Source organism: Artemia sp. Qi Xiang Cuo, chromosome 3 (genome assembly GCF_049724085.1).
Source record: "Artemia sp. Qi Xiang Cuo chromosome 3, ASM4972408v1, whole genome shotgun sequence".
NCBI classification, from domain to species: Eukaryota; Metazoa; Arthropoda; class Branchiopoda; order Anostraca; family Artemiidae; genus Artemia; species Artemia sp. Qi Xiang Cuo.
The window spans coordinates 82,243,432-82,256,221 of NC_142796.1; the positions used below are offsets into that span (position 1 = coordinate 82,243,432).

General features: G+C 31.2%; 1 protein-coding gene across 1 annotated transcript in view; it reads right to left on the reverse strand.

Annotated features, from left to right (window-relative positions):
- The window catches only part of LOC148954632 (eukaryotic translation initiation factor 4H-like), a 32,924-nt gene that overhangs the window by 2,017 nt on the left and 18,117 nt on the right, over nucleotides 1-12,790 (reverse strand). Inside the window, exons 4-5 of the mRNA XM_089086660.1 lie at nucleotides 6,680-6,806; nucleotides 227-351 (exon numbers count right to left, since the gene is read on the reverse strand). Of these exons, the coding sequence (XP_088942786.1) occupies nucleotides 227-351; nucleotides 6,680-6,806 (252 nt within the window). The remainder of the gene's footprint in view (nucleotides 1-226; nucleotides 352-6,679; nucleotides 6,807-12,790) is intronic.

Here is a 12,790-nt window from a genome sequence, read left to right on the forward strand (position 1 = left end):
TGTAATTGGTACTTTAACTTGTTATCCTATGTCAAAAATGATAGCAACTAAATAATTATCAATTTAATTAATAATTAATTAACGATAATTATTGGTAAATTAATTACTTATTATTAGTCAATTAATTAATGGTAATTATAATTGGTTAATCATTAATTATAATTGAGTACTGGAACACATCCTAAGTCAAGATACAAAACGAATAGCTTGTTTCTTTAAAATGTACCTTCTGTGGGCTCCTTGAAGTCTTCCATAGGTGGTCTTCTATCACTATCTTGTCTTGGCCGACTGAAATTACCACCATCATTCGGGCCCCGTTCTTCATACCCGCCTCTGCCACCGAAATTGCCCCTACAAGCAAGAACACCGGCATAAAAAGCAATTTACTTCTCACAACAAAATGCTTTCGGATTCTTTAGCGGTGGTTACCCTGGTGGTTACTCAGTGGCGTCAGTTCACGAGAATTTAGGGGGGAGGGGAAATTTGTCATTTTTCAAATTGTTCAATAAAATACAAAAAGGTGTTTTTTTTCCAACAATCCCCCCATATTTTTTTTCGAAATCTAGGGGAGGATATATTACCCCCCCCCCCCTAATTGACGCCACTGTGGTTACCACCTATATGATTCTAGTGGATAACTTTCTGGGTTTGCCTTTGGCTTTAAATCAAGTACGGTAGTCAAAACTCCTTGAACACGCTCATATCAGCTGTACTCTTCATGGTCATAAACTTATAAAATATTTTTGGACTTTCAGGAGAATTTCTGCTTTTTTATATATAATTTTTGTTAAATACAATAAAATCGAACTTGTTCTTAATCTTTCGAAGATAATAAATCTCAGAAAGGAAAATGCCTTCGACTTTTTCTTAGCTGGAACCTCGAAAAGAACAAACATTTAGCATGAAAACATGACGTCACAATACATAAAAATACTTAGAAATCACGAAGCCATGCCGTCACAATAACAAAAAATGCAGTTTTTTTGCGAAAAATTACATATGACTTTAATTGAATCACATTCAGTACTAAAAAAAGGCACTAGAACATTTTCTGATTGAATGAGCCTTGTCCTAAGTTTCTTTGACCACCCCTGCCTATACCTACGTCTACATCACCCTCTATGAAGTAGTCGAAAGAAAAAAAAAATTCATGGAAACCAAATCTTTCTTTATTAAGTACCCCCTATTGCGCCTTGTTGTCACGTTATGCAATACACCTCGTGTATGATGATCCTAGCAAAGAAAAAGCTATATAAGCTATTTGAAGATGGTTGAACTATTTTTGTGCTGTGTTTTTTTCTTCTTTTTAACATCATCTTTTTAACATAATAAAAACGTTATGCAATACACCTCGTGTATGATGATCCTAGCAAAGAAAAAGCTATATAAGCTATTTGAAGATGGTTGAACTATTTGTGTGTTGTATTTTTTTCTTCTTTTTAACATAATAAAACCGTATGCAATACACCTCGTGTATGATGATCCAAGCAAAGAAAAAGCTATATAAGCTATTAGAAGATGGTTGAACTATTTTTGTGTTGTGTTTTTTTCTTCTTTTTAACATAATAAAAACTTTATGCAATAAACCTCGTGTATGATGATCCAAGCAAAGAAAAAGCTATATAAGCTATTTGAAGATTGTTTAAATTTTTTTGTTTTGTGTTTTTTTTTTCTTTTTAATATAATCTTTTTAACATGATAAAAACGTTATGCAATACACATCGTGTATGATGATCCTAGCAAAGAAAAAGCTATATAAGCTATTTGAAGATGATTGAACTATTTTTGTTTTTTGTTTTTTTCTTCTTTTTAATATAGTCTTTTTAACATAATAAAACCTTAGGCAATACACCTCGTGTATGATGATCCTAGCAAAGAAAAAGCTATATAAGCTATTAGAAAATGGTTGAACTATTTTTGTGTTGTGTTTTTTTCTTCTTTTTAACATAATCTTTTTAACATAATAAAAACGTTATGCAATACACCTCGTGTATTATGATCCAAGCAAAGAAAAAGCTATATAAGCTATATAAGCTATTAGAAGATGGTTGAACTATTTTTGTGTTGTTTTTTTCTTCTTTTTAACATAATCTTTTTAACATAATAAAAACGTTATGCAATACACCTCGTGTATGATGATCCTAGCAAAGAAAAATCTATATAAGATATTAGAAAATGGTTTAACTATTTTTGTGTTGTTTTTTTTCTTTTTTAACATAATCTTTTTAACATAATAAAAACGTTATGCAATACACCTCTTGTATGATGATCCAAGCAAAGAAAAAGCTATATAAGCTATTAGAAGATGGTTGAACTATTTTTGTGTTGTGTTTTTTTCTTCTTTTTAATATAATCTTTTTAACATAATAAAACCGTTATGCAATACACCTCGTGTATGATGATCCAAGCAAAGAAAAAGCTATATAAGCTATATAAGCTATTTGAAGATGGTTGAACTATTTTTGTGTTGTGTTTTTTTCTTCTTTTTAACATAATCTTTTTAACATAATATAAACGTTATGCAATACACCTCGTGTATTATGATCCTAGCAAAGAAAAAGCTATATAAGCTATTTGAAGATGGTTGAACTATTTTTGTGCTGTGTTTTTTTCTTCTTTTTAATATAATCTTTTTAACATCATAAAAACGTTATGCAATACACCTCGTGTATGATGATCCTAGCAAAGAAAAAGCTATATAAGCTATTTGAAGATGGTTGAACTATTTTTGTGTTGTGTTTTTTCTTCTTTTAATATAATCTTTTTAACATAATAAAAACGTTAGGCAATACACCTCGTGTATGATGATCCAAGCAAAGAAAAAGCTATATAAGCTATTTGAAGATGGTTGAACTATTTTTGTGTTGTTTTTTTCTTCTTTTTAACATAATCTTTTTAACATAATAAAAACGTTATGCAATACACCTCGTGTATGATGATCCAAGCAAAGAAAAAGCTATATAAGCTATTTGAATATTATTGAACTATTTTTGTTTTTTTTTTTTTTATTCTTTTTAACATAATATTTTTAACATTATTAAAAAGTTAGTCAATAAACATAGTGTATTATGATACAAGCAAAGAAAAAGATATATAAGCTATTTGAAGATTATTGATCTATTTTTGTGTTGTTTTTTTCTTCTTTTTAAGATAATCTTTTTAACATAATAAAAACATTAGGCAATACACATCGTGCATGATGATCCTAGCAAAGAAAAAGCTATATAAGCTATTTGAAGATGGTTGAACAATTTTTGCGTTGTGTTTTTTCTTCTTTTTAACATAATCTTTTTAACATAATAAAAACGTTATGCAATACACCTCGTGTATGATGATCCTATCAAAGAAAAAGCTATATTAGCTATTTGAAGATGGTTGAACTATTTTTGTGTTGTGTTTTTTTCTTCTTTTTAATATAATCTTTTTAACATAATAAAAACGTTATGCAATATACCTCGTGTATGATGATCCTAGCAAAGAAAAAGCTATATAAGCTATTTGAAGATGATTGAACTATTTTTGTTTTGTTTTTTGTTCTTCTTTTTAACATAATCTTTTTAACATAATAAAAACGTTATGCAATACACATCGTGTATGATGATCCTAGCAAAGAAAAAGCTATATAAGCTATTTGAAGATGGTTGAACTATTTTTGTGTTGTGTTTTTTTCTTCTTTTTAATATAATCTTTTTAACATAATAAAAACGTTATGCAATACACATCGTGCATGATGATCCTAGCAAAGAAAAAGCTATATAAGCTATTTGAAGATGGTTGAACTATTTTTGCGTTGTGTTTTTTTCTTCTTTTTAATATAATATTTTTAACATATTAAAAACGTTATGCAATACACCTCATGTATGATGATCCTAGCAAAAAAAAGCTATATAAGCTATTTGAAGATGGTTGAACTATTTTTGTGTTGTGCTTTTTTCTTGTTTTTAACATAATCTATTTAACATAATAAAAAGCTATATAAGCTATTTGAAGATGGTTGAACTATTTTTGTGTTGTTTTTTTTTATTCTTTTTAATATAATCTTTTTAACATAATAAAAACGTTATGCAATACACATCGTGTATGATGATCCTAGCAAAGAAAAAGCTATATAAGCTATTTGAAGATGATTGAACTATTTTTGTGTTGTGTTTTTTTCTTCTTTTTAATATAGTCTTTTTAACATAATAAAAATGTTAGGCAATACACCTCGTGTATGATGATCCTAGCAAAGAAAAAGCTATATAAGCTATTTGAATATGGTTGAACTATTTTTGTGTTGTTTTTTTATTATTTTTAAAATAATCTTTTTAACATAATAAAAAAGTTATGCAATACACCTCGTGTATGATGATCCAAGCAAAGAAAAAGCTATATAAGCTATTAGAAAATGTTTGAACTATTTTTGTGTTGTGTTTTTTTCTTCTTTTTAACATAATCTTTTTAACATAATAAAAACAGTTATGCAATACACCTCGTGTATGATGATCCAAGCAAAGAAAAAGCTATATAAGCTATTTGAAAATGGTTGAACTATTTTTGTGTTGTGTTTTTTTCTTCTTTTTAATATAATCTTTTTAACATAATAAAAACGTTATGCAATACACCTCGTGTATTATGATCCAAGCAAAGAAAAAGCTATATAAGCTATTTGAAAATGGTTGAACTATTTTTGTGTTGTGTTTTTTCTTCTTTTTAACATAATCTTTTTAACATTATAAAAACGTTATGCAATACACCTCGTGTATGATGATCCAATCAAATAAAAAGCTATATACGCTATTTGAAGATGATTTAACTATTTTTGTGTTGTGTTTTTTTCTTCTTTTTAATATAATCTTTTTAACATGATAAAAACGTTATTAAATATACATCGTGTATGATTATACAAGAAAAGAAAAAGCTATATAAGCTATTTGAAGATGATTGAACTATTTTTGTGTTGTGTTTTTTTCTTCTTTTTAATATAATCTTTTTAACATAATAAAAACGTTATGCAATACACCTCGTGTATGATGATCCTAGCAAAGAAAAAGCTATATAAGCTATTTGAAGATGGTTGAACTATTTTTGTGTTGTGTTTTTTTCTTCTTTTTAATATAATCTTTTTAACATAATAAAAACGTTATGCAATACACATCGTGCATGATGATCCTAGCAAAGAAAAAGATATATAAGCTATTTGAAGATGGTTGAACTATTTTTGCGTTGTGTTTTTTTCTTCTTTTTAATATAATATTTTTAACATAGTAAAAACGTTATGCAATACACCTCATGTATGATGATCCTATCAAAAAAAAGCTATATAAGCTATTTGAAGATGGTTGAACTATTTTTGTGTTCTGCTTTTTTCTTGTTTTTAACATAATCTATTTAACATAATAAAAAGCTATATAAGCTATTTGAAGATGGTTGAACTATTTTTGTGTTGTTTTTTTTTTTCTTCTTTTTAATATAATCTTTTTAACATAATAAAAACGTTATGCAATACACATCGTGTATGATGATCCTAGCAAAGAAAAAGCTATATAAGCTATTTGAAGATGGTTGAACAATTTTTGTGTTGTGTTTTTTCTTCTTTTTAATATAATCTTTTTAACATAATAAAAACGTTATGCAATACACATCGTGCATGATGATCCTAGCAAAGAAAAAGCTATTTGAAGATGGCTGAACTATTTTTGTATTTTTTTTTCTTCTTTCTAACATAATCTATTTAACATAATAAAAACGTTATGCAATACACCTCGGGCATGATGATCCTAGCAAAGAAAAAGCTATATAAACTATTTGAAGATGGTTGAACTATTTTTGTGGTGTTTTTTTCTTCTTTTTAACATAATCTATTTAACATTATAAAAACGTTATGCAATACACCTCGTGCATGATGATCCTAGCAAAGAAAAAGCTATATAAGCTATTTCAAGATGGTTGAACTATTTTTGTGTTGTGTTTTTTTCTTCTTTTTAACATAATCTTTTTAAAATAATAAAAACGTTATGCAATACACATCGTGTATGATGATCCTAGCAAAGAAAAAGCTATTTGAAGATGGTTGAACTATTTTTGTGTTGTGTTTTTTTTTCTTCTTTTTAACATAGTCTTTTGACCAAATTTAAATATTATATTTCGAGCTTATAAAACTTATTATCTAATTATATTATGAGCTTATAATATTATTATTATATTTCGAGCAAATTTAAATATTATATTTCATTTCGAGCTTATAAAAAGTGTAGCCAACTACACAAAGAAAAATAAGGGACAATTTTTTTTAGAGGGGGGGGGAGGAGACATTACCAAAAAAGTAGACAATTTCAACTATGGTGTGAACATCGGAAGTTGTGCAGGAAGCATCAAATTTCGGAGGAAAAATAGGCCAAAGGCTAATTAATTTTTATTAAGTTTTCTCGACTTGTTGGTGTCTTTGACTAGGTATAATTTATTGCATTGCATTTGAATCTTACAGTGGAGCTACATACACAAAAGCTAATGGAGAAATATTTATGTAAACAATCATATTTCGTTGGACTCTTACTGATGCTGAGACCAAACCACCTGCAATAAAAAAAAGACAACCCTTGTTCTTACTACCCTAAGAAAACAACCTTTGTTCCAAGAAAACAACCTTTGTTCTAAGAAAACAGCCTTTGTTTGCTAAGAAAACAACCCTTGTACTTACCTTCCTCTTGGGCCACCGCGTCCTCTGCCAAAATGACCTCCGCCACCTCGGCTATATTCTCTGCTGTCTTGGCTAGTTACACTGTTATAGCTGTCATTACGAACTCTTCCTCCACGATCCCCACCCCCTTTGGGAAAAAATAATAATTAAGTGGGAATAGACACGGAAACTGAAAATGACAAGCATAAGAGGACTTCACAGCAAAAAGTCAATCTCAAAAACATAGCAAAAATTATAACAAGAAAGAATTAAAAAGTATTAATTAGACAACATTAACAAAAAATATAAAGGAAAAAAACAGAAATGTTATATTTTCTGATCGTGAAAAGTGACGGGTGTAAACATGTAAACATAGTCAGAGGCGTTACTAGCATTTTGTTTTTGAGGGGAGGGGGGGGGGCAATGGATTTTACCGACTGTTTTGGGTGATATTTTGTTATTAGAATTACTTATTTTTGTTATTTACCGACCTAGACTGATCTTCTTCCATTGACTTTACATCAGCCCATTTTACCTAATACAAAAAATTGAGTGGCGGCGCTTCGCGCCCTATCATACCAACACAGTTTTTTTTTTTACCGAGTAGTTGTAAATATTAAGAAAGGGCATCCCCGCATATCTGGCGTCCCTGCATATAGTTATGGTAGACACAGTTATATTAGTTTGATTTTTTTTTTCTAAAGAAACGAGAAATAAGAAAAAAAAGAAATGAAACGAGACAAATTGACATGTAAGTTCGGGTTTTTTGACAGATTGTTAATTTTCGACGGATTACCTCAAATTAGGTTTCCTTTTCCCAGACCACACTGTCTTTCTATGACGAATAAATAAACGTTCAAATAGAGATAAGTCCATTTGTTTTGTCAGTGAAAACAGGCACGAAAGTCTTTTGTACCTGTTTTCACTGTCTAAACAATCGACTTATCCCCAAACAGCAAGAGACCATTTTTCCAATCACGAAATAAAAGCTTTTAAATTAATTATTTAAGCTATTTAAGTCATATTTAACTTTTCCAAACTTCTGAAATAATTGCCAAAACAAACATTAACCGGCTGATTTTTGCCAAACGGTTACTTTGATTTCGGGCCAATGTAAAGCAAAAGTAAAAAATTATAGAAATCAAATACAAAATATAAATCATGAATTAAAGAAAAAAAAGCGATGGATTACATGTTAAAATTATGAACTAATAGCCTTAAAGAATTATTCGGTGTATCTTTCTATCAGAGTTATCCTTTCAATCTGTGTATCAAATTGTGTTTCACAATAGCGAATCAACCGTTTTTCAAATTGTGTTTCAATTGCGCGTCTCAGTGTACCAAATCAGTGCATATAAAATCAGTGTGTAACACTTACAGCCATGTGGTTACCACTTCTCAGCGAAATAGTTTTTTCCAATGCTGATTTCTATAGCTAACGCTTTTCTATTTCATTAAAAGAATAAGTGCTAAAGATCAAAATGTATCTTCTTCTTACCAGATTTTTTTCATCATTTAAACAAAATAGAAAACTGATTCCACAAAAAAAAAAACAATAAAAAACGCCTTTTCAGCAACACATGTTCAGAGCTTCAACCCATTTCACCTCCAATCGGGCAAATTCTATCCATTAGCAAATAGATGGCGTTAGTGAAGATAAGAATGGTCTTTCCCAAAATTTGAAAGAAGCCTAAGCCCTGATTTTTTGAAATAAGAAACAATGGAAATATTGCCAAATAAAGTATGCTCTTACTACTGATAGGGCCTCCCATGACTGAAATACCGATTTTAATGCTACTTTTAAATCATTATTTTTTTAGTTTTGTATATTCTGAGAATGATTTCTAAATAAAATATAAATCCCCAGCTAGAAATAAATATAATAATAATAGCACAAGGGAATAGATCATCTTTATTTACTCTAAAAAAAAGAAGAAAGCTATTGGGGGCAAGGCGAGAAGGTAACAAATCCGAAATTCAAATGCTCCTTCTAGATTTGAAAATTTTGTAGCGTTTCCTATCGTAATACTGATTTCGATGACCACGGAAAATGAACCAATTTATCCAATGGAAGCCCAGAAGGTAACTCGATTTCCCTGAATGAAATACCAAATTTAAATACTATTCCTAATTTTTGTAGTTTTGGCTATACTGGGACCGATTTCCATGACCATGAAATGAAACGATTCATCCAAAGAAGGCAAGAAGGTAACTCGATTTCCCTGAATGAAATATTAAATTCAAATGTTACCCCTAAATGTTACCTGGAACGCGTGAATTTTTCTGCTCCCAAGACCCTTCGCATTCTGCAACATCTGGATGTGACCAAAGCCACGGATCCTGACAACATACCAAATGTTGTCCTCAAGTCCTGCAGTGCAGAACTAGCTGGACCCTTGTCATTGCTTTTCCGGCTGTGCTTTTGCTCCGGAACCTTCCTACGAACATGGAAGTCCACCCATGTTATACCTACTCTAAAGCCAGAAGGCGATCCAACGAGCGTGGGCTCCTACAGGCCTATTAGCCTTCTCTCCTGTGTTGGCAAAGTCTACGAGAGCGTCTCCAATAAAACACTTCATCAGTACCTGGAATCAAATGACCTTCTGGGCGATCGCCAATATGGATTCCGCCGAAAACGCTCAACATTAGACTGCCTAGTGGCCCAGTATCAGGAGTGGATAGAACTACTGGCAACGGGATACGACATCAGGCTACTATCCTTCGACATTGTGAAAGCTTTTGACAGAGTATGGCACCGTGGCCTGCTAAAGAAACTCTATGTGTATGGTGTTCGTGGATGTCTTTTAAAAGTGATTGAGAGCTTTCTTTCCGATCGTTCACTGCGGGTTGTTCTTGACGGGTTTATTTCCCGCGAATATCCAGCGAAAGCAGGGGTACCCCAGGGCAGTGTCTTGGGGCCTACGCTCTTCCTTATCTACATAAACGACATGGGAGACAACCTCGCAAACCCTCTGCATCACTTTGCCGACGATACCACGACACACTCAGCCGTCCCTAAACACGAAGATCCAACACAAGCCTCCCTGTCCCTGCAGATGGATCTTTTGAAAATTAAACAGTGGTCTGGTGCATGGATGATCAACTTCAATGCATCGAAAACAAAGGAGCTTCTAATTACCCGATCAAAGGTGCCACGTGAACACCCCAGTTTCATCTTCAAAAATGAAGCTATAAAGAGAGTCGACGAGTTTCGTCTACTGTGGACTCATTTCTCCACCGATTTCACTTGGAACAACCACCTTGATTGGGTGATAACCTTCTGCGCAAGAAAGTTTGGAGTTACTCTTCACTGCAAAAACCTTCTCGCATCCAGCTCGATTATCCCGCTCTACAAGTTTTGCATCAGACCCACAGCTGAATATGGATGCCCGCTATTTACTGGGACCCTAAAAACACTGTTAGCACCATTCCAGAAGATCCGGAATAGAGCAATTAGGGCGGGCTGCGCCTCTACACATGACTCGTTGCTGCTTCTAAATGAAAGGTTTGATGTAGCGTCAATGGCTGTTGTCTATAAGTAAATTAATTAACCTCCCTGAGACGAGCTCTCTCGAATTGTGCCCCCCTTTGTCCAGCTGGCAAGGCAGACATAAAGACAAATAGCTCGGTCCAAGTATCTACGAGAGGATACGCCGAAAACCGATTACTTGAGGAAAAGCTTTATCCGGGGTTGCGCTTTTATCTGGAACGATCTTCTTGGAGATCTTATCCCTACAAATCCCTCTGTTGACACCTTCAAAAGAAGGTTCAATAGACATTTAAAACCTCGAGGCCATTGAAAGAGGTAAATATCAGATAAATATCAGAAATATCAGATAAATATCGGCATATCAGATACTTTGAAGTACCTAGCGCCGTGAATATTGGAATAAAAAAAAAAAAAAATTGTAGTTGCCTAATACTGAGACCGATTTCTATTACTATGACAATGAACCGATTCGTCCAAGGGAAGCCGAGAAGGTAACTCGATTTCCCCTGAATTAAACACCAAATTCAAATGCTCTCCTAGATTTTAATTTTTCTTTTTTTGTAGTTTTACATATCTTGATAGTTGATACCGATTTCTACGACCATAGAAAATGAGCCGATTCATCAAAGGGGACACGAGAAGGGAATTCGATTTCCCCTGAATTAGTTACCAAATTCAAACGCTTCTCCTCAATTTTAAATTTTTACAGTTTTACCTATTCTGACACCCATTTCTAAGACCATAAAAACGAACCGATTTCTCAAAGGGGAGGCGAAAGGAAACATGTTATCTTCTGAATGAAATACGAAATTCAAATGCTAACCTTAATTTTTGCAGTTTTGACTATCCTGAGACTGATTAGGCAAATGAACCAATTCATGAAAGGGGAGACGAGAAGGTAATTCGATTTCCCCTGAATTAAATACCAAATTCAAACGCTTCTCCTCAATTTTAAATTTTTTACAGTTTTACCTATTCTGACACCCATTTTTAAGACAATAGAAAATGAACCGATTCCTCAAAGGGGAGGCGAAAAGAAAACATGTTGTTCCCTGAATGAAATACCAAATTCAAATGCTAACCCTAATTTTTGCAGTTTTGACTATCTTGAGAATGATTTCTATGACCATGGCAAATGAACCAATTCATGAAAGGGGAGACGAGAAGGTAATTCGATTTCCCCTGGATTAAATACCAAATTCAAATGCTTCTCCTCAATGTTAAATTCAGCTAGCTGAAAGTTTAGTAAAATGTATAAGTAAAGTTTAAGTAAAAGTGGAGAAAAAAATACTTGTATAATGAAAAAAAGAAACCAAAATGAAAAATAGTTAAAACAAATAGTTAAAACTCCTCCTATATTTTGCGTTTTTGTAGCTTTGAACCGATTCATCCATACAAATGAAAACCAATAGCAAATGAACCGATTCATCCATAAGTCCCAGGTACTTGATCATTAAAGCCTATCATAATTAAAAAAAATATTAAGAATAATTATTTGCAAAAAATGATAAAAATGATTTCACATCATTGTCCAGACAGTCTGTTCTCCCTCTAGCCCTTAATGTTTTGATTTACTCATTTTTTTTCTGCTTTCTGACATTGCATTTTCGAAGTTCAACCCATTTTCTGGTCTTTTATCGTGTTTTTAACTAGTTGTTTTAACTATTTTTCATTTTGGTTTCTTTTTTTCATTATAGAAGTATTTTTTTTCTCCACTTTTACTTAAACTTTACTTATACATTTTACTAAACTTTCAGCTAGCTGAATGAAATGTTTTTTTTTTAATTTTGGTTTCTGTTTTTTCTTCATACGAATGTTCTTTACTCCAATTTCATTTGCATTCAACTGTTTGAGTTAAATGTCGATTAAACTGTTTTTCATTCGGTGTCTTCTTTTTCTTTATACGAGTATTTTTTTTTACTCCACTTTTACTTACATCATTTTACTAGATTTTCAGCTATTAATATACTCATTTTTCATTCTGTTTTTTTTTTCTTTCTGTGGAAATTTTTATTCCACTTTTAATTCTATTTTACTTATACTTTACATGTTTTTAATTATATTTCCATAGAGACTTACAAATAACATTATTATATCAAACCTACAGTGGATACAAATTTATCTACATGAGTGTATTATAAAACGATAAAGAAATGTGGCTTGTTTTTAATATATTCCAAAAAAGCTGATTTAAAAGATAAACGTAATTAAGCCATTATACTCTAATATAAAGCAATTAAAAATAATAGCAAAATACAAAAAATATAAATTATTGCAAATAATACAAAATTATAATAAAAATAAAAATTAATAATTTCAAAAATAATAAATAATAAAAATTGTTATAAATAAGTAACAAACTTCTTATGGATATAAATATAAAATTATTATAGAGACAATAAACAATAAATAACACATTTGCTATTATTTTTATAAATAATAGCAAAAATAAGAAAAATATTAGAAATAAGAAAAATAAGAAAAATATAATAGCAAAAAGAGAAGAAAATGTAGACTATGAGTATTTAGTTTGCTTCGTTGTTGCGTACTGCCCAACCCGCTTCTTAGTTTACTGTGTGGGCATTGTAAAAAAATATAACAAACTCCGAAAATACCTCATCCTTTGTTTCACCACTTTTTCC